The 27500-nt window shown below is 39.2% G+C and overlaps 1 protein-coding gene across 4 annotated transcripts in view; it reads right to left on the minus strand.

Moving 5' to 3' along the window:
• Window positions 1-1917: 1917 nt before the first annotated feature.
• Window positions 1918-27500, minus strand: part of fynb (FYN proto-oncogene, Src family tyrosine kinase b) — a 61348-nt gene continuing 35765 nt past the window's right edge. Inside the window, exons 3-14 of one of the 4 annotated variants that reach the window (XM_088286800.1) lie at window positions 26572-26828; window positions 17375-17471; window positions 14047-14145; window positions 13594-13697; window positions 13360-13509; window positions 9942-10106; window positions 9540-9695; window positions 7791-7970; window positions 7403-7479; window positions 5930-6083; window positions 5687-5818; window positions 1918-2977 (exon numbers count right to left, since the gene is read on the minus strand). In XM_088286800.1, coding sequence (XP_088142926.1) covers window positions 2769-2977; window positions 5687-5818; window positions 5930-6083; window positions 7403-7479; window positions 7791-7970; window positions 9540-9695; window positions 9942-10106; window positions 13360-13509; window positions 13594-13697; window positions 14047-14145; window positions 17375-17471; window positions 26572-26818 — 1770 coding nt within the window. In that variant the 5' untranslated portion in view covers window positions 26819-26828 and the 3' untranslated portion in view covers window positions 1918-2768. The remainder of the gene's footprint in view (window positions 2978-5686; window positions 5819-5929; window positions 6084-7402; window positions 7480-7790; window positions 7971-9539; window positions 9696-9941; window positions 10107-13359; window positions 13510-13593; window positions 13698-14046; window positions 14146-17374; window positions 17472-26571; window positions 26829-27500) is intronic. The other 3 variants (XM_088286802.1, XM_088286801.1, XM_088286803.1) reach the window with 3 other exon arrangements.

Raw genomic sequence — 27500 nt, forward strand, 5'->3', positions numbered from 1 at the left:
ATAATCTGTTCTATGTGACTTCACTAGTCTAAAAATTACCATTATAATTGATATTGCTTTTGTGGAATATGAGTTAAGCAGTAAAAGCCACCCGTTTTTAGCTATGTTACTGAGCAACTGAGCAAGAGAGAACGACAGAGAGATAAATTGCAACAAGACTAACATGTCAAAGAAAATTAATACCTCACTGTATCATGGTAATAATAAATAAATACATACAAATTTACCTGCATGGGGACCAGCAGATGATAATAATTTGAATATAATGCAAATTTCATTGCAATGAAATACAAAATAGGGAAGTTCCCCAAAAATTCTTGAAAGGCGTCTGCTTCACAATCCTCGCATGGCTGCAGTTATTGTGCATCTTTTACTACGTGCGTTGGTGTTCTCTTGTCAATAAATGACCTAAAATATTGCTTCATTTATAGAAACATCCCTCAGTTGACCATCTGTTGTCTCATCAGGAGCACAATTATATGTTGTGCCTTGTGGGGAATATAAACCAGCGCGGGAAGCCACATGAACCAACCACATTTTAAGCCAGTTGTGGAAATGGGTTAATGTCACGTTAATGAAATTATTATTAATAAATAAACAGCCACAATTTTGGCAATGCCACAACACAGTAGGTAGATCCATTATTACTTTATGCTGATAATGCAGAAAAGTTATTGGGTTGTGAAAAGATTTTTTGAGCTAATCTCTTCAAGCAAGATGTTTTTTTTTTTAAAGGAGATACAGTGCATTATGCATCCCCTCACCCTCATCTAAAACAGCTGTCACAATAATCAGTGACACGCTTTTGTCAAAAATACCCCAAGGATAAATAATTAACACTAATATTGCAAGATAATGCTAATCTGTGCTAGCATGGCAGCTCTGCTTACCTATAGCTTTCTACATTTATTTTTTATTTTTTATTTTTGAAAGTATACAGCAGGGGTCCTCAATCCTGTTCCTCGAGGGCCGGTGTCCTGCAGGTTTTCCATCTCTCCCTGCTGCAACACAGCTGATTCAAATGATCAGATAATCAGCAAGGTCTGCAGAAGCTAGATAACGATTGCTCAGGTGTGTTGCACCAGGGAGAGGTGGAAAATGGGCAGGACACCGGCCCTCGAGGAACAGGATTGAAGAACCCTGGTATACAGGGACAGTGCATATTAATCAAACAGTTTCCTGTAAATATGACAGATTATAGCCAATGGCTAATTTGCATCCGTTGTCCCTGTAGCAGGTTGATGTTAGACTATACAATAGAAAACACAACATAACTTTAAAATACAGTACAGTTTCAAGAAACACACTAATGGACATATAAATACATTGAATGCAACCAAGTATGAGTATGAGTTGTAAAGTGCTGCAGTGCTAGCGTTCATGCCTGTTAAAGTGTTATAGTGCAAAAGTGCTTGACTGTTAAAATGCTACGAGTCAGCTGATGTCTCAAGTAGTAAAAACCAAAAACTGATAACAGCGCGACAGAAAATTCCAAAGACATTGTTAGGATTTGTGCCTGTTTGGACCCCAACGCAGTAAGGGACCATCCGAAAACCTGCATTTATTACACTAAGCCAAAGTAACAAATAAAATACAAAAGAACTAAAAATCAGAACAAAATGTTTTACCAAGCAGGTAGATCCTTAATGCACCTTTAACACAATTGAGACACTCATTATGGCGGGGTGAGAACTAGGAATGTTGAATTAAGAGAAATGAGATGAGCCCTAGGTCAATTAGACATAGTGACAATGAGACTGGAGGCCACTCTTTCAATCAGGAATCATTTATTTCGGGCGAGGCATTTATTCGTCTATGTAGTTAACAATTGATGCCTAAGAACCAAGGTGTATTAGAGTAGAGGTTATTATTTGAGGAAATCTGGTTTAAAAAACAAAAACAAACAACAGGCATCTATTCAGGGAGAGGTGTTTATTTCTTCAAGTGGCCCACACAACCAGTAATAACAGAGTGGAGGCAACTAGAGTATTTGAGAAAATATGGTAAAAAATAAATAAATAAAAAAAGAGGCATCTGTTTGCTCAGAGGCTTTTATTTTCAAACCGGCTGAAGCACCTGGCAACTATATTAACCATATTTCCACTATTTGAGGAAGTAAGGTAAAAAAAAAAAATATGCCTGATTGTATAACAAAGCCTTTTCCACCTGCTCACAATTTGTGAAAATGTTAAAAGGGAGGGATATGTTGACAATCTGTACATGGTCATTTTAATAAAAAAAAAAAACATGTATAGTGTACTCCCAGACAGACAATAGTAGCTATAAGACAACAAGCAGTCTGGGGAAAGCAAAACAAAACCTCAGGCCTCAGGAGACGAGAACAGAATGGAAGATATAATCTGATGGAGGAAGGGGAAAATAATAAACCGCGTTTCAACGTAATCTGGAGGAATTATTCACAAACAGATGAAATGGTTCTTAACCTTCATTTTTGGCAGATGAAAAATACATCTTGAACAGAAACAAACGTACAAACTAAAACAACCCTTTAAAAAAAAATATTTACACTGAATAAAAGTATGGCATTGCATCATCCAAGCTCGAGTTGCAAGCCGCTTCCAAAGTCACCTCTTAGCATCGCATAGTTCAAAGACTCGGGGCCGTAGGAAATCAAATAATCGAGTTGAGCGAAGAACGCTTTACAGACCCGCCACAAAATAACATAGTGGCAATTCCAGGAAGATTCCAGGTTATCTTTTTTTTTTTTTGCATCCAGCTCCAGCCTCAAGGCAGGGAGGGAAGAAAGTTTAGAGGTTGTCTCCAGGCTGGTACTGAGGCTCGGTGGCTGTGAAGTAGTCCTCCAAGAAGGCCTGCAGGTACTCAAAGGTGGGCCGTTCCTCTGCGTCTTTCTTCCAGCACTGCAGCATTAACTCATGCAGGGAGATGGGGCAGTCCTGGGGGCACGGCATCCTGTAGCCTCGATCCACTTGTTCCAGCACCTCGCGGTTGTTCATGCCTTGAACGATTAGTCAAAGGTTTGACAAACGTTAAAAACAATATGACGATATATATCGCAGTAAGTGTCACTTTATTACAATCATGTCTATGGTAATTTGGCATATGCAAACTGCGGTTAACAAGAACGTCTGCGTTCATGGCCAAACATTTTCAGTTATCGACACAGAGCTGCCACCAGGTGGCAGACTGAACTACAATACAAAGAAGTCATAGGTTGCCTCTGACATGAGGCTACAGTAATACCTCGCTACTTCGCGGTTCACCTTTCGCGGGTTCAGTGCTTCGCGGGTCTAAAAAATATTCAAAAATTAAAACCTTTTTTGCCCGGGCACGATCGGGGCTCTCCATTCGCTCCGCTCTGCAGGGGCATTGTAGTTTCGCCGAGCGGCACGACGGGGCGCTGGAGCGGTTAGACGGCCGGCGTGCGCCGAAGAAGAGCGTGGGCGAAGAGGAGAGTGGACGAAGAAGAGCACGTTCCCCCGGGCACGATCGGGGGCGACGTTTCGCGCGGTTCGGACCGTACCAGAGCTCCGGCCGGCGTGCGTGGCAGTTAAGCCGAAGAGGAGCACCTTCCGCCTGGGCACGAGCGGGGCGACATTTCGCTCTGTTCGGGACCGTACGACAGCTCCGGAGGAGGCCGGCCGGCGTGCGTGGCAATTACGCCGAAGAGGAGCACCTTCCGCCCGGGGCACGAGCGGGGCGAAATGAAACCGAGTTCAACCGAACGGAGACACGCTTCGGGGGAGCAGGTCCGGCGTGCGTGACAATTAAGCCGAAGAGGAGCACCTCTTCCGCCCGGGCAGGAGCGGAGCGCGAGGCTGTCAGTTATGAATGAATAAATGAATAAATAAATAAATGAAGAATGCCACCTTTCATTTCACAGGGCACACCGGACGGCGTACCAGCAGGTAAAAGTCGAAGTAATTAAATAAATACAAAAAGAAGTAATTGAATAAATACAAAAATAATGGCTGGGGAATAAAAAAATAATAAGTTTTAATAATAATTTGTTTTTTTGTGTTATAACATGAATTTCACTCTCTCTCTATCTCTCTACCCGTATTCTATATGGTGTACTGTATACAGGGGGGTATACTGTATACCTGTATAGGTTTTTTTAAGCATTTTTGAAGGGGCGCCGCTACTTCGCGGATTTTCAGTTTTCGCGGGTGGTCTCGGTCCCCATTAACCGCAATAACCGGGGTGTTACTGTATTTGGATTTGTATCTAGTTGTTGTAGTTTTTAAATTATAGCAATTGTTGTATCAGTACCACACTTTTCATTGCGTGGGATCAAAAATTACGAGACAAGTATTCACATTTATATACCTCATAGTACACGTGCTGTTATAAATTATGAAATTTTATCGCATGCATTTATTTTGTGTTTTATCATCATTAAGACAAGATATCCCAGCATGCCAGGTGGCCATGTTGGCAGGGATAATGCATTGACATTGAAATTAAATCGCAACGAGCGGATTTCTTAACCACATTTCATGAGCTTTTCTTTTTCATCAATGCCAAAGTTATCAATACGGAACACGTGAAAAATGACAAACAATATAACTTTGTTAGAGCTGTCAAAATTAAAGCGTTAACTCGAGATTAATTTAAAAAAAATCAAGCGATTTAATATTTTAACGCAGTTAACTCAGTTTTTTTCCCTTCAAAAATAATTTGCATATCTTGCACAGCCGCATTTAAACACTGTACCATATTAACTTGTAAACCAACACTGCTGGAGTGTGATGCTTATGGGCAGAACTAAATGTAGAAGTTTTGAGAATTGTTTCGAAGAAAAATGCCTGTATAGATGACTCCATTTAGATCGTAGTCAAGGATCTAAGAAAGCTATTAGAACAGTCAGATTTAAAATACAATTCATATTTGGGGATTTTACATAAATTACAAGATATTATTCAAGTAAATAACTGTTAAAAGGTTTCACAATATATAGTACTGAAAATATGTGATTAATCGCAATTAATTACAGATTTCTTTTCAGATTATTTTGTTAAAAAATTTAATTGCTTGACAGCACATAATTCAAGTGAAATAAAATGTAATTATATTATATTATATAATTAATAAAATTAATATAAAAAATAAAATTGAAAAAATAAAACAACACAAAAAATATTTTACATGAAATAAAAATTAAAATTGTTATTCTTAAGGTTCCACTGTATTATCTTAACTCTGTTGAAGCTTTTGAATAAACATCGGCTATCATACTCAAGCGTTCACACACTGTATTTTATGCTAATACAAAATAAAAAGAAATGACCAGAAAAGAGCCAATCCTCAGCTCAGTTGCATTCTAAACCTCCTCCACTGCGCCTTAAGAACAACTCATTTTCAGATCCATCTGGACACACGATACTCTTCCCTCAGCTTCCCACACGTCTCTCATGTTCCTTTTTTTTCTAGGCGGAAATTTAAGTTGACCCGCAGACAAACAGCAGTAATGAAGCGTTAGCTCACATTTTGGCAGTGAAACAAAGATTACCCAACCATTAAAGAACATTTTACTGTCATAAAACGGCATGGGGGGGGGGGCGGAGGCTGTCACAGAAAAAAAAAGCAGTATGTACTTCGGTAACGACTCTACTTAAAAAAAAAAAAAAAGTCTATGCTTATAAGGGCAGCTTCATCGTGTCCTGAGATATAAAAACTGAGCCTCAATGACGTCTTGTGAGCTCACCCGGGTAAGGCACTCGACCCTTGGTGACCAGCTCTGTCAGCAAGATGCCAAACGACCACACGTCTGACTTGATGGTAAACTTCCCGTACAGCGCAGCCTCCGGGGCGGTCCACTTGATGGGGAACTTTGCACCTGCGTGGGTGATAGTAGCAATGATGATTTGCGCAGGTGAAGGTCTATTTAATTATTTATGATAACCTAGAGTCCGTGGATGGATGGCAGAGGAGAGATATGAAGACCCACCTTGTCGAGCTGTGTATTCGTTGTCTTCAATGAGTCTGGCAAGGCCAAAGTCAGCGATTTTACACACCAGGTTATCTCCCACCAGGATGTTGGCAGAGCGCAGGTCTCGGTGGATATAATTCATCCTCTCTATGTAAGCCATTCCTCCTGCCACCTGGTGCACACCACAGAAGATCTCGACTGCATTAAACAACAGCTCAGACATGAATGAATTATTTCAATTGTGATTTGTTGCCACGTCCTACTGTAAATAACACTTAAAAAAATAATGCCAGAGATGCTTTCAATTGAATGATTTAAAATAATAATAATAATAATAATAATAATAAATTGTGATTTTCTCCCCTCGGTATTGCTATAGAAAGTTGATATGCGATTAATATGATGCCTTCCGTCTGGGGGAGTAACGTTACGTATGCGGCAAGTCACATTTCCATATTGCAGCAGCAGGGCGGGTTTTTTTGTATCCCCAAAGCTGCGAAGCGAATACCTCACGTTTGATATTTAAAGTTCAATTACCACCGTGCAATCTCATCTTCTTATTTAACCACTGTCTTCCTTTCATAAAAACGCAAAGTTCATTGATTGATGCCGGCTGAAATTAAGTCTAGCAAGGTGTACTGCCGCCACACATGATATGTCGATACTTCGCGTAATGACAGTTTCATATAAATTCTTCTTATGACATGACGGTTATATTTTCATTCCCAAAAATAATCTAATTACATATTTGAAAAGCTTCAACTGTTGTGTTTGAGAGTTGAAGACCGGCTATACGTTGTGCTATTAAGTTACTGTCAATGACACACATCACTTTCTTCATTTTTCCATTAACAGTCTTCATTTGGCTGGCTTCTCAAGGGGTTCCATTTCGCTGACCTTGAAGTTGATTGCCCTGATTAGAAATGCGCGTCCTAGTTCGTAAATGCATCAGTCAGGTGGATTTTCTATCTTGAATTCAGTCAGAAAATCATCTCTGAGCAGGTCTCTCACTTCTTGACAAAGTTCTACATTGTTTCCATGCATGCATAACAAACAAACGATAGAATGTAGTTTTAATATTTAGAAACACACAGACACCAAGCCATTGAACAAAAGGTTAAGGACAAAAGTAAATGTTTGTAAATTTTCCTATAAAGCCGTCATTCCAGCTAATTTGTATTACACCATACGGAAAGCACTTTGCTATAGCTCCAGCTGTTGTGAAATGCGTTATATAAATAAAGTTGTATTGTATTGTATCTTTTTTCAACAGTGTACAAAAAAAACACGGCATGGATTTGACCCAATAAGCAATCATTTAATTATAATATTTTGTTGATGATGGCAATAGTTTAAGATTATTTCTGAAAAATAATATATGAAACTGTCTGTCACCAGCATCCCAGAGCAAAAGTGTTTGATAATCGTCTGGAATGTGTGGCTAATGGCAGAAGTTTAAAAAATAAATAAATAAAATAAATCAGAACATACCTGGGCAGCCATATCTACGAGGTTGGGCAACTTCAACCCTCGCCCTTCTCCATCCTTCAAAAAGTCCAGTAGACTTCCTACAGGGCAATAATATTTTATTTTGTATCATCAACCAATACTATGATAAAACAATTTATGACTAGAGACAAAATAAAAAGGATAATTATCTATAATTGGAGCAAAAAAAACAAACAAAACGGTTTCAAATAAGCAGCCACGTATCGCAACATAAACAGAGGTAAACAAATTAAGAGCGATCGTACTTTGATTGTTAAAGACGCTGTAAATGATGCAATTTAAACAAATGACCCCCTTTCCAGAAATGCAACACATTTTTTTGCAAGCTGCGGCGTAAATATAAAAGTGTGTTTGACAAGCATTCATGTACCTTTGCCCATGTATTCGGTGACGATGTAAATAGGCTCCTCAGACACGACAGCATACAGCTGCACCAGCTTGTCATGGCGGAGTTTTTTCATGATCTGAGCCTCATCCAGGAACGACTCAGGGGACATGGTTCCAGGCTTCAGAGTCTTTACTGCTACCTTTGTGGTGCCGTTCCATGTTCCTGACACACGCAAGCATCAATGTTACCATATTGAACACCTCAACGTCATACCGTCTAACCAGAGAGATGATTCGTTAGGCATGCACAAAAAACACTTTTGTAGTACAGGCACGGATGTAAACATGCCACGCAGAATGAGATCAAAAGACGCTATGTGAATCCGATCATCTTCTCGTGCACACGGCTTGAGCAGATGGATAATTAATTGGATAAAAGATTTAGAAGGTACTTTGATTTGAAATGGATTTTAAAAGCCATCAGTAGAATCCAGTGAGGATTGGAAAGCCACAATGCGCCAACACGGGAGCAGATAATCCTTCATAGGATGATTAACAAGAGCAAGCCAGTAAGCTCCCAACTGTGGGCATGCCAGTTGTTGTAACGTAACATGACTGCGGCACTGGCGTGAGCCAACATGCCAATGCATGTGTTGCGTAACCAAATATGGACCTTTGTAATGGTTCTACTGATCTCATTCTGCGAGAGGATGCAGAGGACTGAGTCAAAGGGAGGACAGAGACCATCAACGAGCATGCTTGGAGTGTTTTAGGTAAGGCCAAATATTAGAGTGGCGCCGACTTTTTGGGAAGAAGAGTCCATCTGCTTGGTAAAGGAATAGGATCTCAGAAGCTGAGTCTCATCTGGAAAAAGCCCGATTCCCAGCATTTGACCAGCTGCGCATGGAACTGTAAATATCGATGGTGTTACATTTCTTCAACAAATAATAAATACAATTGAAATAGTATTTCAATGGAAATTAAATCTCATAGAAAGGTGACACCTTGATTTTTATTATTTCGTTTTTAGATAAAAACTCTGACTGAATTACATAATTTATGTTTTCACACTAATAACATTAATATTTTGGGGTGGATAGAACATGTGTTTGTTATGCTAAAGTTAGCCGAGGGCATAGAACATTAAATCAGCAGTGAGCACAGAAAATTTGCTAAACTATGCTGTTCATCAACGAACAATGGCGCCAACTGGCATTTACTTAGCTTACAAAACTTGAATATCTACACAAATTAGCTAAAACCACTAAATTAGCATTGTAGTTTCCCTCCTCTCAATTAGTTCCCCCCGACTTAATTTGCAAGCAGCGGTGAATAAATCACCTTTATTCTCTATAGCTAGAACAAATATTATTTCTTAAACAGCCATAATCTCCCAAGTGCTAGCATGTAACATTTTCCGTTTAGCCTCGTAGTGAAACAGCTAAAAGGATTAGCTTAATATTAGCGTACTGCTAACATTATTTGCGTTAATGTAGTACACACCGCAATGTAATTAAGTCTATTTACTTAAAGTCATCATGTTTCATCAATAATATTTAAACCAACCCTTTGTTTTAAATATTTTATTTATTATTAATTAATGTTTTATTCAGATATGGTGTAAACAAAATTAAAATCTCAGGGGAAGCCAAATGCTTTAATCTTCAATAATAAACCAAAATGCTTTATAATCTCATAAAATCAGCGAAAAGGCTTCAAGCGAATCGACTTATTAAACTCCAAGGTGACCAATGATGAAAACAATATTCTCGGGGAGATTGGGGGCTCTTACCGTAAAAAACCTCAGCAAAACATCCCGTGCCCAGCTTTAACTCCAATTCAAGTGTGTCTCTTCTGATCTCCCAGACATCATGACTCAAGCCCAGAGTGTCAGGGATGTAGTTCACACACACGCCAGTTAATTTAAAGCACAAACCATCCGCATACTCTATAGGGATGGGAGGGAAGGCATACAGGGTTACTACTAGGGAGAGGTTCATGCAGTTAAGGATGATGAAGGAGGCCATCTTGGAACTGATAAAACAGTTTTCCCGCAACAGACCCAAAAGGAAATCTATCCCACTGAAGCCCCTGGTTCCCCGGACAAATGATTTGCTCATATTTTGGGGTCTCCACTGTCCGAGTGTGACCTCCTCCATGCAGCACCTTCTCTCGGAGGCGACTGGATCCATACCCATCCAGACTTCCCCGAACTGCCCATTCCCGAGACGTTTTATCAGCTGCAGTGACTCCCGCGGGATTTCCCACACATCTTTGGTTTTGACTGACAGGTCAGCGAGGCGGGGCATCCCTTTGTGGCAGGGGACCACTAAGCGACAGCAGAGACCGGCAGCTCGGTCTGCTCGGGCCACACAGCAATGCAGAAATAAGAGAAGAAAGAAATGTACAGAGTTGACAAAAGACTATTGCAGCAAGAGGAGGAGGGAATTCACTTGCACTGCTGTTCAAGTGATTGCTACAGTGACGATAAATGAGAACAGAGCACATTATGCTGAAAAAAATAAAAAAGCTTTAAATGGCCCTACGGGCTGTTTCTAGGTCAGCTCATACTATTTACATAGGTGAGTGGATCTGCACTGCATGGTTGAAAGATGGCTTTATAATCAATAACTATTGCCATATTTTGACATGGTTCTTGTATACACAAGGACAAAAGCATTGGGACAGCTGCACTTTTAGTGAGACCTTATACAAGTCATGGAGAAAAACATTTGTCAGAGTGAGTGAGCTCTATTTTTGTAGACAGTGAAGCTGCACTCAAGCGGAAAAACTGGCGTAATCTGATTTTCATGCCGACGCAAGTCTTGATTAGGTGGTTGAAAGTAGACAAAACTTTACGCTTTGTCCTCGAGGGGTAGTCACATACGAAGTGGAAAGCGCCCTTTTCTCTGATTTGGGATCTCCCTGTAGCCAAATTTATATCATCCGCCCATGGAGGTCTGCTTGTAGTTTCATATAAATGTACTTTGCTTGCTTCGACTTCCTGCATGAAATCCAGTAAATCTATTTCTCCTTACGCTACGTGAAGGATGATTCTATTGATGGCGAAACAAGTTGGCCGTGTTCACACCCACAACGGCCCAAAATGGTGGTTTTAAACTGCGTACATCTCTGCTGATGTCCGCCTCTGTGACGATAAGCTCTTCCAGTTTAAGTCAAATCAACAACAGGTTGCTGTAGCTAGTGGTGAACACTACATGATTCTGGTACTCTTTTAAAACACAGACCAATGTGGGTTTCGCTGCGATCAATTTTCTTTGAAACATAGTCTTGTAAGGAACAGTCCAAAAACCACCATTCTAAGTTTGTCTTCTTCCAGTGATTTTGATTTATTGTTCCAGTGAAGGTTTTTGCTTTGTGCACTGGAACAACTCCTTCAAAAGAAAAAGTCCAAACTGCCTTTGCAGGTTGAATGACTAAAGTAAAGGAAGGATTTTGGGTTCTACACCCAACAACAGACTGAATATTTGATTAACTCATTCGCTGCCATTGACAGATATAGACGCCAAAAAGCACTTTGATTTTACCTAGGCGGGCATAGAGTTAAGAGGACTGTCCCAATACCTTTGTCTATATTGTGTATGCATGGGGATATGGTCATAAAGCAAGTATAATGAATTCTCTTTAATGGTCTCTCACCCTGCATATGCTTTATGATAATGACGGTAATTAATGCTAAGAGATAATCTGAGTTCTAAGAATGTATACATGCTAAGTAACGGTTCAACATAAAAACATGACTTTATGCAACATGAGAAGCATTACCGTTAGTACTGTTTAGGTGCCTGAGTGGTTCACCAGCTGATTCCATTTCGATTAGCGCTGCTCGGCGTCACTTTAGTTGCTGACGCTGTCTCATGAAATCAAACGTCTTGCTTTTACTCCAGAGGAAGCTTTTGTGTTTGCTTGTTATCGATTAAACCAGTAGATTAGAGGCGTGTTTCCGGCTATACAAGCTGATAAGTGCAAAGACCCCCTCACCTAAACTCAAAGTCTCCCCTCCTTCCTCACAAGCAGCAATAAATCCCCAGGGTGTTTACATGGGGCAGTTAAGATGAGATAAAGGCTGGAGTCTCACCTTTGAGGGTGCTTAGCCGGCCGTCAAAGCCCATCTGGGCCAATTGCCCGCTAATTTGGTGCTCTGTTCACTCTGGTGCCTGTCATAAAACCTGCCAATACGTGAACCGTATCCACAGCAAACAGAAAAACAAAGATTTTCCTAGAAATAAAACCGCTCGGAAAGATGGATTGGAATGATAACAATTTGATCTGAGTCGATTCAATGGCTCGCCATTAAAAGCTTTCTTTCCGTTTTGGGGTTGGTCAGCACAAGACATTTGCTGTCATAGAGCAAACACGTGGCTCCCCCTGGGGGCTCAATGCTCATCTGACCTGGAAAAAGAACAGGACTGTGATGTTTTAAATGCATTGATACAAAGCCCGCCTGAGGATTAATTGTACTCGGTTTTTGATTTTAAATTTTCATTCCGACAGTAAATCCAATTAGGGCCCGTTTCAAAGTTACCTCACTCACCTCCCTGTTTCAGAATGTTGTTTCATGTAAGAGATGCGAGAAAGCATAAGAAGCCATGAAAGCAGAAGCCTTAGTGTGCTGTCACCTGTGAGCATCTACTGATGATAAAGTATAGTGGGAATTAATGTCCCGTGACACAAACACGTAAACAAACCCCTGGTGTTGATTTTAGGACCTGATTCAAAAAGAGCGCGACTAGGGGAGAGAGAAGAGTGATGAATGAAAACACAATTACAGGCTTCTGTTAACACAATATAAGTTATCATCAATTGTTTGTCAATAATTTTGTCATCAATTATCATTAACAATCTATCAATTGATTCATTATCACAATCCATCTTTACTGACTGGGAAGAAGCTAATGCTATTTGGATTTAGGCATGAGAAAACATGGTTCATTTCCTTATAAAGACTGAAAAATAAACATTGAAATGTTTTTATAACGCTTGATATGCCCATCTGATGAATTCAGGAACAATTCAATGTGCTTTTTAAGTTGTAATATCACCATTCACCACCGGATGGCAGACAGTTGCGCTCGCACCAGTTCTTATAACACAGTACTACAGTTAGGCCTAATAATCCTTTGGCATATTTGGAAGGAGAGATAGAGAGAGATAGTGGGATAGAGGGATAGAGAGATAGCGAGACAGAGAGAGAGATAGAGAGAGAGATAGAGAGAGCGATAGATAGATAGATAGAAAGATAGATAGAGAGAGAGAGAAGGAGAGAGAGAGAAAAAGAGAGAGAGAATTCTTATTTAGAATATGTTATATATGTTAATATACTACTACTGCTACCATATTTATACAATACATTTCTCTTTCGATGTAATTACAAATTTACCATTATTTTCTTTTCCCCATTATGTCACTTATTCCAATTAGAGTCGCAGGTGAACTGTAACCTATCACAGTTGACTCTGGGTGAGAGGCTAGATATGCCCTGGACTGGTTGCCAGTCAATCCCAGGCCACACATTGCCAAACATAAAAGTGTGAAAAACATGGAACTAATGAACTAAGGGTGCAGATTAATAAAAAGAATAGCCGGCGTACCAGAATAGTGCTGAACCAGCTGCTGTAGTGAGTCAAACTGAGCCCTGGTGGTAATGTAGTAGCCACCGCTGTCCAGCTTGCGGATCTTATAATGTTTTACATGGTCGCCTTTCACGTCATCCCAGTCCCGTATGGATAAGGAAAAGGCACCTAGGAGGAGCAATTAGGTTTTCGTAGGTGAAGGACTTAAGTCATTTCATTAAACTCACAACAACAAAAATATTGCTATCTTACCCTTTGTAGTTTCACTTTCACGGATGAGGTAAGTACCCCGTGGGTTCCCGGTGGAGAGCAGCTGTCTCTCGGCCTCCTTTCGGCCCAGTTTACCAAAGTACCAACTGTAATTAGAGGAGGGCAGCATGTTAACGCGAAAGCAATAGTGGGAGACAAACAAAACCTTCACCTATCAGGAACTAATTTACTTAAAGCAAGAAATTATGAAAAAGTTCAAATTAAAGTGTAACATTTCAATCACCATCCACATGAATGATTAATTATTCATTCACTACCAGCCCAGGTGAGAAGAATACACTTTCTGACTTCTATATCCGTCAACGGCAGTGAATGAGTTAATCATCGATTATTTGTGGAATTTTATAATTAGCGGTTCAGATAAAGGATGCATTTTAATGAATTGAAATCTTACACTTCTTACCCAAACATACGCAAACACTTTTCTCTACTTACTCCTCAGCTTGGATGGAATCCACTGGAGCCACGTAATTACTGGGGATATAACCACTGCCACCAGTGGTGAGTGAGCGAGCATCCCACCAGTCCCCTTCACTGGAAAAGACAGTTAGAATAAGAAGAAAGCAGATTACTATAAATTTTATGAACTGGCATACTTTGTGCCACTGAACATTTCAAATGTAGAGTAAAACTCCAGATTCACTGACAATTTGGAATTTATACGGTCGGATGTTACCCACATTGACTTCCCACATTACCATTCTGCATTCTTTTTCACTGCTTTCTGTTTTGGATTTCAGTACTGTTTTTTTTTTTTTGACTCTGTTGAGCCATTTTTAACCAAGCCCTCCATCTGTGTCTGTTTTTTTTTTTTTAACCCACAAGGCCACTTTACTCAGCTATTACAGGCGGACTATGCATAACATTGCCAGAAGCAGAACCAGCAGCACCTAGCCACACCAGAACAAAAATATGTTAAAATGGGCTTCATCTTTTGTTTTAATTTGTGTTTTTAGAGTTTTTCTTTACAAATACTTTAATATTTTCTTAGCTCCATTTATTGCGCTTCCTTGGTTCAATAGGAAACTGCAACCAGGGCTTGACAATATATTTTAGCTCACCAGACACTGTGACTCGCGGTTTCTCAGCGTTAGTAGACATTTTCACTCACCACGATTTTTGTTGTCGGCATTTGATAAAACAGTTCAGAGATAGGTATAAAAGAGAAAAAAATTGCATAGTCATGTCATTTCCTGTCAAAGTTTAATAAACATATCGGATCATCGGTGAGCTGACTGGAAAAATGTGTTTGGTTCATCTTGACTGAGTGCTGTGACGTGGCCAAATTATGTGGATGCACGCCACCGTCACCGTCTGTGTCATATACAGTATCGAAAAATGGCACCGCAACTCTTAAAACCTAAATTAGACTTTTCAAACAACAACATTAGGAATGTTTAATACTATATAAACGCATATGAAACTGATAAATATTTAAGGCACGCATGATACAATTAACAACAATAATTGACTTTGTTGCCCATGTCAGCAGTTCACAGGCTTCTGAGGAACATATTCATCAAGTATATTTTTAAATTCGTAGGTGTGGAAGAAGGTCTTGCCCAGCTTGTGTGTGAAATTCAGGTTTGTAACAGGCCATGAGATGGGGACGTTGCATCGCTTTGGATTTGAGAACATCATAAGTGAGAAGAAGATAAACATTAGAAAATAACCTTAACTTGTCATATCGATTAGGAAGGAGAGAAATGTCAAGTTGAAAGTCGTACAAGTTTAGGCACCCTAACAGAGTATTTTCTGTATTTATAAAATGAGTATGTGCCACGGTAGATAGTAGAAAGTGTGTGATCGTGAGAACAGATAGTTCATCGAGTGAATGAGGAATGGCATATAAAAAAGCCGCTGACGCCTCATTCAAGCCACGTCTGTTATAGCTGTTAATAAATTATTTTGCCATCAAAAGCCCATTCTCAGGTGTGTTTTTGTTTTATAGTTTGATAAGTCACAAAAGCAGAAAATATTACCGTCAAAGATAATGTTCTTCTTGATGATTCCATATACTGTATATATTTCTTTAAACAGTATCTACCGTATTAAAGGAATTCTGAAACGGAGTACCAGTGAGCGACAACTGAATGGGGGAGGGTGGGAGGCATATTATTTATGCTGAATAAAGCTGTGACGGGGGATTGCCTGCATACGAATTGCCTGGAAGCTTCAAGGAGGAGTAAAGGTGGGAGTGTCTGAGTCTTGTAATCTGCATTCTGAAGGAGAACTGTCTACAGGGGGGGACAGAACATGTTTGTGTTGTGTTAACGTATTGAAATGTGTCTCTACGGAACCTGGGAAAGAAAGAGAGGCAGATCCCCCGTCTGTCCCACGCACCAGAGAGTTTCCAGAAACAAACCTCATCAGACCAGCGATTTTATTCAAAATATCACTGAGAATAAGACGAATAAACAAAGAAGCTCCCCAATGTCTTTGACTCAAACCGTTTCATATCCTCTCTCCCTCAGTGTCTTGTGATGAGAGAATAATGAATACAGAGGATGTTTGTGATCCAGATGAATTACTCATGCATTCATTCACTTTGCCATGTGAGTGCATTCATATGATTGCCAATAAACAACAAACAGTCAAAACGGGAGCTGTTCCCTAATGGGTCACAATCAATAAATTGTGGGTGGGCTTGAAAGCTACATCCAAAGATGTGAGCTTTTTATTCAGGTTGGGCGTAATCATAAAATCGATTAAATGGTCTTGTTGCCCACCTCATCTAACAAATCTCATCAAAGCAATCACTTTAAAGCTTGTTTCAGTTTTTGTCCAACAGGAGTCACTGTGGCTAAGAAATACATATTTGAGGCTGGCTTGCGGTGGAAGAAAGAGGAGCAGAGCAGAGGGCGTGTGAGAGAGAAATTGAAGACATGATGCAGCTCTTTGTGGGCTCCACTAAGGAGCAAAATGAGGCAAAAGGGTAAAAAAACTGAAGAAGGCAGTCTGAGGCCTTAATGACAGCGTTTGCCTGCTCTGTCCTCTATCTGAGGACCACAAGCGACAGAGGCATGCTGTGGTATGTCAAAGATGCTTACTCGGCCCTCAGCAATCCCATCAAGCGCCATTGACGGAATTGTTGGGCCAAATGTTGAGACTAGGATTTGTTTTTATAATTTCTTACTCATATGGAAACATTGTGTTGGAGATGCTTTGATTCCGTGTCATGGTGTCTTAAGTTCAAATAGCTATTGTTGACTATGCGTTTAAGGGCAGCATACCTATCAGGTCAAATTACACTGATTTAGTTCCATTCTGTTCCTTTCTACGCATACTGCCCCTCTAGAGTTTTTTTCTGAGCAGGAAACTATCATACATGCTTGTGGGTGCAAAGGGGCACTCACTTCCTGTCCCAAGTTCAAAAGCAACACTACACTTCTGGAGTCACTGCTCCACCCTGCGCAAACCTTAAATAAACTATGTGCATTGCTCATTGCCATTTTCGCATTCAAATTTTTGGTTTATAATATTGGGCTACATATAAGCCAAAGTAACTAGCCGGTTTTGAACATTTCATTTAAGATGCACGTAAATTGCTTCAGTTTTACCATATATGCTGTTTGTTCATTAATTATTTTTTTCCCCAAGAAGGAAGAAGCTACATAATTATTTTGGCACTCGTTTACTACATTTTTTTAGCTCAGCTAACTAGAACGCACTTTCTCCTCTCCTCCCTGCGTAGCCACTGATAAATGAAAATGTACATTCTTCCTAAGAGCAGACTCTCTGACAAGCGGCTGTATTGACTTACGTGCTGTTGATAATCTGGAACCTTTCTCCTTTTCTGAAACTGAGGTCATCTTCAGTTCGTGCTTCGTAGTCATAAAGTGCCACAAAGAGGGTGACTCCTGCACAAAGAATTTACAAAATTTACAAACATATATCGGCATCAAGATGTGTCATTTAACTACGTTGTAAATGAGGACCACTTCAGTATGTATTGGGACCCAAATGTGCATTGAGAATTGAACCTGATTGGTGTTGTGAACTAAAATAGAATCTCGACTGATTGGAAAAAAATAAATCAACAATACTGAAACAGCAAGTACAACTACTTATAAATTGTAGTATTCAGATGTCTTACAGAAAAATTGAATAAATTACTTTTCGGCATTCATTTTTGGGCTATTTTCTTACTTAAATTTAAAATGCATAGCAGCAAACTATTTCTTGTCAAGAAACATATGTGATTATGGGATGAAGTGACGTCACAACCACACAAGCAATTATGCCGGCTAAAACGACGCGTCTGAGTAAGCCTGGTTTGTTAAAAAAAAAAAAAAAAAGATGGGCTGTCAAAGTCATTTTTGGCTCGAAAATTGTCTTTGAAAAGTAGTCCGACTTTCACCAGTCAATAAGGGGCACTTGCTTAATGGTTAGCAGCTAGCTGTTAAGATGGTAACAGGCAGTGTATAAGACATTAGAATAGATAGTTAGAGTAATTAATCAGAGTTTACTGCGGTTGATAAAATAAAAGCAACCCAAAGCATTGGTCTTGTGAAAATCATTTATCGTTTAATGCTAAGCCATTATTTTGAAGTTTAGCCTTCTCACCGCCAACGCGGTTAGAAGGTGTCTTGCCGACCCTGCACAACAAATAAACAAGCACCCGAGCTTGAATTACTTGTTTCATCCCTAATGGAAAGGCAAAAGGCGCATCCACAATAAGTTAAAATAACCACAATGTCGTCAATCCTCATTTATTTATTTATTTATTTTTACTTTAAAATGTATCCTAAAGATGAATTAAAGCCCCAATCGGGCTGGTTTTGGAGGAGCTTGTTTATTTACCCATTTTTATTTATTTATTTATTTTTATAAAATTAAATAGAGGATAGCAGTTTTTTAAACATTACCTTTAATGTCTATGAAAATGAAATCGTTTGGCCTAAGTGGAGATACTGTATGCACTTTCCTGAGTAAATTGCATTCCGCAATTACTTTTCATAGCATGAAAACTTACATCATTATTGGATGGACAGTTATTATCATAATGAAGCCAGGTGGACCAAAGAATAGCAAAACAGCCAATACAAGTAACAATTCTTGGGAAATGTATTTCATCATAAAACAGAAGCACCCAAGGAGACACCACGGGAGGGAACATTTAAAATGAAAAATCTAAATGACAACAGCTGACAAAAATGCTAACGCAATGAACAGTTATAATACCGTAGGGGCTGGTTTACTAAGATTCCAAATAGCTAAAATGTGTGCTCATGTGAACAGATTTCATGCACGCTGTTGGTAAGACCGTCATAAGAAAAAAAGAGTTTTGCGCTTCAGGTAATTCAGATGCTTTTCACCAGGGAACATTTGGAAGAGTCAAATTAAGTTTGAAGTGATGGAAATGGAAGTGTCAGCGGAAGTCAAACCAACTTATCACTGAATAACAGACAAGAAATCTATTGTGCCGATCGATCATTTCTGTGAATTCTGCAACTGTTTAACAACCAATTTTTGTTTTAATTCAATCTGTCCTAAGTATTCATCCTATGGCTGGGCGATAATTCAAAAATCAATATGTTTTGCGATAGAAACATGACCGATATCAAGAGAAAATGTCTTCAATAAAATGTTTGATAGAGAAAAAAATTAGGAAGGCATCCTGAAGAATGATGGCATGAATGGACTATATCATGACATACTTTTCAGTCATATCTTCCAGTCCAGTCGCGACATTTTGTGTTCTGGCATTTCAAAACTGTTTACATAAGCAAAAAATCCATTCTCCTTGATGCCTGCCATTTAAGATGCTGTATTTAATGACACTAAATCATCCATAAAAATTAATCTCAGGCTACATTGCACATTCAATTTTTTTTGTTGTTGCAAATACTCATCCAAGAGTATGCATAACGGAAACAAATAGATTGCATTGTAGTCATGCAGTATCGTATGACAGGATGATGAGGAAAATGTGATCGAGTATGGTTGAGCCAAGCGCAGAGTGAGTAATGAGGACCAGTGACGAACAGAGGAAGAGGAGGCATAACCTTGCTTCAGCCAGTTAGGGGATAACTCGTGGACTACTGTGAATGAGACATCAATAAATACAAAGCTGGTGGAACAAAAGGGCAGGGAAAGAGATGATTGGATAACATAGGATGGCATTGCTGACCAGGGGAAACTACAGTGCAATACAGTGGAACCTCCATTTATTGTACTAACTGAAGCTGAGGCAGTCAAAGCGGCACAAAAATATGTGTCTGAACTTTTTTCATGGTTTAGAAATCCGTAGGGCTTGACAAAAAAAAAAAAAAAAAAATCTGGAACGTTTCTTCCGGGCCCATTAATTTAATGTACATCTGTACTTCTATCGCCCGTGTAGTTTATGAACAGTCCTGAATTTTAAAGCGAGCATTTCTCACTTCTTCGTAGCCTAAATTTGGAGAGAATTTTTTTTTTGCATGAATTAGGCTATCACGGAAATGTAGATTAGAATAACCTTGACAAAATTAAAGTCATTTACAAAAATTACCTGAAGTCACCTTCTCCCTATCGAGTGTAACCCATCTCCCTTATCTCCCACCACTAATCCAAGCAAATGTCAGTTTTAAATGAGACAAAAAAAAAAGCAATCTGTCCCAGATAGGTGCGTATGTTAAAAATAACCCGCTTCTCTCGCAGCAATATGTTCTCAGCCTACCGCTTATTACATTCTTGTTCCAAACATGGTAAATGATTTAGGTTCATTAGAGGTTGTCTTAACACAGTGGTTCTCAATTATTTCTTGTCACGCCCCCTCTACCAAGAAGAAAACAATTCGCGCCCCCCATCACCATTTTTTTTTTACATTTCGTACTAATGTACATGTTCGTTGTATATTAATTTTAGATCGTCAATAAAATATCCCTTAACAAAGCTAAATTGATAAAAAAAAACATCATTTTGAGAACGACTATTGTGACGATCTCGAAACTCAATACTGTTGTGCAAATATTGATGAGATGATAAATATTTATGTTTTTGTTTTGTTTTAACTTTATTAACATGAACAAACCAAGCAGTTATTAATACGTACAAAATATAGAAAAGACAAAAAGAGCCAGGGGGATTTTAAACAAAAATGTTATCTAAATAACATAAAGCAACAGTTTTAATATGTTTACTATACGTTTTTTTTCATGTTTACAATACGTTTGACGTCGAGCCTCTTCGAACCATTTCCGTGTTCCAGCCTGAGAGCGTCGGCTAAATTGCTAACGTAGCCGTCGTCTTATTTTATGTTTAGATACGAAATGTTGCAATGCAGCATTTTTGTTCATAGTTGCTGGCTCTCTGCCCAAACGCGGTTCGAGTCAGACTTCTGTTAAAAGTCGAGCATACATCAAAGCAATTTATTTTAGCGATTAGCGCGCTTAGCGCCTCCTTGCTCGCCTCCTCGTTTAGAACGCTACTTGTTTGCGGAGTCGTTTATTTGCCATCACGTAGCTTACATATAGTTCAAATAAAGTCTGTTCTGTGGCGGCGCAAGATAGCTTGGCGTGGTGCATTTAAGTAGCGGCGAAAGAATTCACTTCCGGGTCAACGAGCGACAGGGCGACGCTTTTCTTTAATCAGTACTGCGTGACAGGGCGACGCTTTTTTTTTTAAACAAGTACTGCGTGAACTAGGGGCACAAACAGCTTCGATGAGCTCAAACTCGCGTTGTCTGAGATCGCCTTTTTTGGTCCCAAAACTATGCAAAAAAACACGGGTTGTGTATAGTGGAAATTTTAAAGAGACTGCACTGTACTTTAGGGGATGAAAGATAATATGGTTTAACAAATGTAACAATGCAATAAAAATCCTCAGTAGTGCTCATCTTACACATTTATCAAAATAAAAGCCTCAAATAGTTGATGTGTTCGCAAAATAAAAGGCTTAAAGTACAGGCGTCAAACTCAAGGCCCCGGAGGCCAGATCCGACCTGCCACATAATTTTGTGTGTCCCGCCAATGCAAATCATGTGTCAGATTCCATCAACTTTTTTTTAAAATTGGTACCAATGTTTCAAATTATCATATGTAATACATCAGTGGTTCTCAACGTTTTTTCAGCGATGTACTCGCTGTGAAATATTTTTTAGCCAAGTAGCCCTGAACCAGCGCAAAACATTTTTGGGATAAAAAAAACAAAAAAAAAAAACAACTTTAAGACTTTAAACATGCCATTAGTGACTAATTTATTAAACTTTAGAACCTTTCAAACTTCATTTGTATTGGTCCACAAAAAGTAATCAACAAAGTGTCCTCTTTTGGATCATAGAAGAGATCTGTTATCAGTAAATGTGAGTGTGAAGGGCTTCTTGGCTTTAGCTATGAGCAAAGACACCACAAAAGAGGTTTCCACATCATATCTTGAGATCTGAATTCAGTTTCCTCTTGTTACCAACGTGACATCCATGTTTCGTCTTAAGATGGCGCTGCAGATGTGCTGGCTTCATCCCACTGTTAGCAAGTTTCGCCCCACAGAACAAAAAAACAAACCAAAAAAAAAACACAGTGCCTCGGGTTTGTCGCAACTTTTGGTTGTAAATCCAAATAAAATAGAATTAACATACAAACGGAATTTTGCCGACTGTTTTTTTCGCAAGACTTACACTTCAGCTGTTTACGTCTTCAAGTGATTGACAGGTAACGAGAGGTGGCACGTGGCAAGTTCAATTCTCGTTTGGGGAGAATCTGGGGTTTTAAAATAATAATAATGAATAGCCTACTGAAAATAAAATTTGTTTGAGGACCTCATATTTTCCCGAAACATTTAATTAATTCAATAATTATTTTGAAAGGATTTTTGCATGTTTGTTTTGCATGTACCCCCTGGAGTTCCTTCAAGTACCCCAAGGTGTACACATCCCCCCATTTGAGAACCACTGTACTAAACAATAACTTTGATATAACAGGTGGAACTTCCGCCTGTCCACGCAAAGGCTTCACAGCTCGCGACAAGGCTAAAAATAAATGACGATTTCGGGTTCACATATCCACTTTGGATGCAAAGAACAAGTGAACAAGGTTGTGTTTACTCTAATGACTAATTTCACGGATCTGATCAATGACATCATTGAGCGATCATGTCAATTACGACATTACGGTCAGTTCAAATAAAACTGGACATCAAACTGGACGCGTAAACAACTCAGTCGTCGCGCCGTAAACCAAAACAGTTCATGATATATGTTCACATGTTTTTTTTGTTTTTTGTTTTTTTTTTAAGTGAAACAATTAAGCAGGGCTCTGGACGAAGTTTTGCAATGGTAGCACTGGTGCTTGCAACTTCTTCAGTTGGTTGCACCAGCACAGGATTTGGTTGCATCCTTTTTTGGGGAGGTACAGCATGAACATGTTTGCTACCGAGTCATCTCATTTGGCATACTGTACTTTTGTATTTTGTAAAGATTTACAGTGGCTAAAGGAATATTTGCAAATATTTGGCTGTAATAAGAATATGAAAAAAATGACAAAACAGGTCAGTTATTTTAGATCACTTTAAAAGAAGCAGAAAAAAGGAAACAATATCACAGCTAGAAGGAGTCGCAGCAGCTATTATTCACTGCTCCAAATACAGTTCATACACAAACAAACAACAAACCTCAGAAAATGGGTTGATTTTATCACTGCATTGTGTCAGCAATATTGGAAACAGCCAAATGTGGTGATTGAATTTAAAGGAAAAAAATTATTGACTCTCAAACTGGGTCACCATCCGCTGCCCGGGGCGGACCACCATTTCTGAGAACAACCCTTCTGGCATCTAGTAATCCAAAGAGACCATTGGAAAGATCCAGATAAGAGGCTGTATAATTTTGAGGATTCCAACATTTGAAAAGTTGGTATTTGCTGCTCAATCAAAACACTTAGCGTCTCCTGCCTCATTGTCACGCTGACTGAAAGCTTTGTTGCAGTGGAAAATAACGCGGCAAATTCAACAATTCGAAGGATGTTAAAGTCCGAAACTAGCAACAACATCAAAAACAAAAGATACTAAAATGTTTGAATGAATCTATTGTTCGGAACAAATTGTTTTGTCTTTGAGATCAAATGACTGCTAAGACAAAAGCATCACTAAAAAGTATTTGATCTGGCCTGTGTTTGCCACAGCCTTTAATCTGTTTTCATGGCTCTTTGCGCTTGACAAATGCAAGTTGAATGGAGCCTTCTAGAGAGTCCTGTAAAAATTCTTTTGATCATACAAATTCGATTCATTTGACTTTAGACACTCTAACCAAGCTCCCAGAAAGCTTTGGGCAATGTGTTTTTCCATGCATGAGGGGTTTGTATTGCTAGCACTGCTAATGGGAAGGGACTGTGGCTTTTCGTGAGAATGGCAAAAAAAGGGAGAGGAGAACCTTTAAAAGATTTAAGAATCGCAAGTTGCTGATTGCATCGCAGTATGTGGATGTTTCCACTCGGCCAATGGAGTAGCTGCGAAATATAAATTGATTTATTTATTCATGTTAGCCTGACTCTCAGTGAGCTACTTAAAGTAACATCGAAGGTCGGAGGACGAGCTGGATTCCATTGAAAGATATTACATCAGCAAAACAACAAATGACAGTCTAACGCCGTTCGATTGGGTGCTATAACTAATACATTACAACATTATTACAACAATGAAGGGTATTTTTTTAAAGATAAGCCGCTCTTTGCACCTCTGCCTCTGTGTGGATTTGGATTATACCTTGAAAGAACTAAACCATGCTTTGAGAAAGTATAGTCGCATGAACTGCGGGGAAAATCTTGAGTTCAAGGTAGATACAGGGTTCAGCCAAACAGAGGATATCCTGAGCGTGAATATTCATTTCCTAAACAATGTCCTCTCCACACATAGCCATGTGTTAATACCAGCCGGACGTTCCTGACAGGGCTGGGCCGCATTGGGCGGGGAGTGTCAATTGTTGACGCTCTGCCTGTAAGACGGGGATCGGTGAGAATTCAGGATGTTGTAGGAAATTTTGAACGACGTAAAGAAATCATCTGATACAATTTGGAATTTGACATAAATTGTCTTCAGAACTTCCATTCGAATTTCAAAGACAGAGAGCATAGTCTAACTTGTATGTTTTATTTTCTCATTATTACACGTATAATTTTTTTGTATGAAAGCCGACTTCAGAAGTTCCAAACTTAAAGCCTAAAGCCGGAATCTCACTGAGATTCCTATGTAGGGAATTTGTCGGTTCATCCGGTTTCATAAAAGGATGCAAACATTTTCATAAAACGTTTGACTTGTCTCAAACTGTTTTCTTGTCCTAGGGAGGACATTTGAGAGGCTGCTACAACCCCATTCACAGACGAGCTATGAAGGGTTGGGTATTTACGGGCCTGAATTGGTTCTCCCAATCGGCGCTAAATTTTAATTCCTAGTTAGCCGCGTGGAAGAAGTATGAATGAAGAAGGACCAAGAGAAAATCCCGCGGCTCTCCTCAGCTGTGGCGCCAGTGGGGCACCCGCGGTGGCGGTGGTCACCCTTTGTGGGGTCCGAAGTCAGAATCGGGTATGTCTAATGCAAACATTGAGCCAACAAGTTAAACTGCAACTAAATCAGTGAGTCAACACACAAATGCAAATGGCCAGATAATATTTAGCTTATAGCATACGCATTAGGCTACAGCTAGAACACGGTTACATATACTGCTGACATTGCAGATTTGTGTATGTCGTTTTTTTCTTTCGAAATAAAACCAATACTAGGTTCGCTCATCAATCGGTGTTCAGTAGCATGCTTTAAGTAATTGCTACATTATTGTATTTTCTTGATGTTCTCAAAAATAAAGCTCCTGTGAAAAGGTTATGGTTGAAAATAGTCCTTTGCATAACTCATAGACAAGTTCACAAACGTTCATAAAATTAAAGAACAGAAAAATTAATTTGATTTGGCCAAAAATGAATAACTAGCCTCGTTTTTGTTTGTAAAGAATCAGAATAGAGATCATTAATAAGATACAATACAACTTTATTCATATAGTGCAGCTGGAGCTGTTACAAAGCGCTTTCCATATGTTGTAATATATATTAGCGAGATATTAGCACACATAAGAACTCGAATTGAAGAGAACCGTAATTCAAACAATGCCCAACCCTCCTAGTGCTACTACATACGTCTCGTGTGCATTTTGGCAGCAGAGACTCCATGCGTCACTATTTCTTCCACAGGTACATATTAATTCATAGTTTTGTGCTATCGTAAAACACAATATATGTATTTTATATCAATTCTATTTGCACGCGCCAAACTGGAAGGCCAGACCCTAGATCTTAACCGTGCAACTCTAACAAGAATGTCAGAGACCTTTTCCTATGACATTATTTTACATTGTGAAAAAAATGCATAATATGCCTGCAAGTGTTGCTCGCGACTCTTAGATTTGAAAATAATAATTTATAGTTTGTTCGTCAAAACTTGGGTAATTTTGTTGGAAATTAATACATAATTGTATGTGTTCATAGGTGATGTGTTATTTAAATGTAACAAGAAGGGAACATGTTAATATGTTAATTATAGCTAATAATGTCACATTGTTTTTATGTCCGGAACTTGTATTTCTTATGTTGGTTACGGAATGTTTAGAGTCAAGGACATTTATTGCAACTCAACTGTGCATGTCCACCTGTTTATGCTAATGCTCGTGCTTCAAGTTAGATTGACGTCAATGGACACTAAAAGAAGACTAAAAGGAACTCCTTCGTGGATTATTGGAAATTTTACCTCTTTTCATGGCAAGCGACCAACGAGGTATTTATTTGTTGTCCTTTTGTCTACTTTGTCGATACTGTGCGTCTCATTTGTACTGTTCTATTGTATTATAAATGTAGTTCTCACGGCGTGTGCAAGTCCTGTGCAATTCATGACCACCGCAGAAGATGTGAAAGGAATAAACGCCCATTCTCAAGAACCACCTGTGTCAGTGTTGCTGTGAAGAGAGCTACAATGCCTTTCAGAACTAAATCATAAGCGCATTACCTGTCCCACCACGGGTCCTGAGGGTTCCAGTGTTAGAAGAAGTGCTGACCCCACCAAAAACAGTCATCCCCTGTCCGACAGGTGTGTGGAAGTTGTTGTAGTTGGGGATTGCCGCGACCCCGAAGCTGGGGTAGTGCTGCGGTGTGGGCTCAGCCCCATAGCGGTACCCCGCGCACTGGGAGATGCTGGTGTCTCTGTCGTCTGTGAGTTTGGTTGCTTCTTTATCCTTGCATTGCACACAGCCCATTATCTATAATCTGTAAAGAGATGAGAAAAAAACAACATAGTATGAATTATTTTTAGTGGAATGCGGTTGACTTGAGAGAGATGAAGAGAGATTTATTAAAAAAAAAAAAGATGTGACTCAGCATGTTCTGTGGTGGATATTGTAAGTATGGTAATTTCATGTGACCGACTGATTCAAATAAAGCAAACCCTAAAAAATATAATGGTAGTCTCATAAATACATATATTGATGCAAAATAAAAGGTCACGATGGACCATTGAATTATTATCAAAGTTTTATGTTATTTGTTCTGTTGTATTAATGTTATTTCAAATGTCCTGTGCGTTGTTAGAGCTGCAGCTGTTTTGAAATCAATATTTAGATAAAATTGCATTGCATTTGCTATTTTGCTCTGTTGAAATCAATCACTGCCATTGGCGGTTAATCTAAATCCATATTGCTGTTAACTGGGAAGTTTATATTATGATATTTATCTATTTGCAAAACATTTTCCAATGATTTTGGACAACTAAGGCAGAAGTGAAATTGGTCTATAATTACAAAAAGTACGCTTAAGTCCATTGACGTATACTGGAACAAGCTTTTGTTGTTCCGTTGGGGAAGATACCCATTTGAAATGACTGATTGTAAACATATGCTATAGCTATCATGGGTCTCCAATCCGGTTCCTCAGGGTCCACTG

This window comes from Idiotropiscis lumnitzeri, chromosome 21, assembly GCF_059441095.1.
Source record: "Idiotropiscis lumnitzeri isolate Australia: NSW breed Sydney's pygmy pipehorse chromosome 21, RoL_Ilum_1.0, whole genome shotgun sequence".
Lineage (NCBI taxonomy): Eukaryota > Metazoa > Chordata > Actinopteri > Syngnathiformes > Syngnathidae > Idiotropiscis > Idiotropiscis lumnitzeri.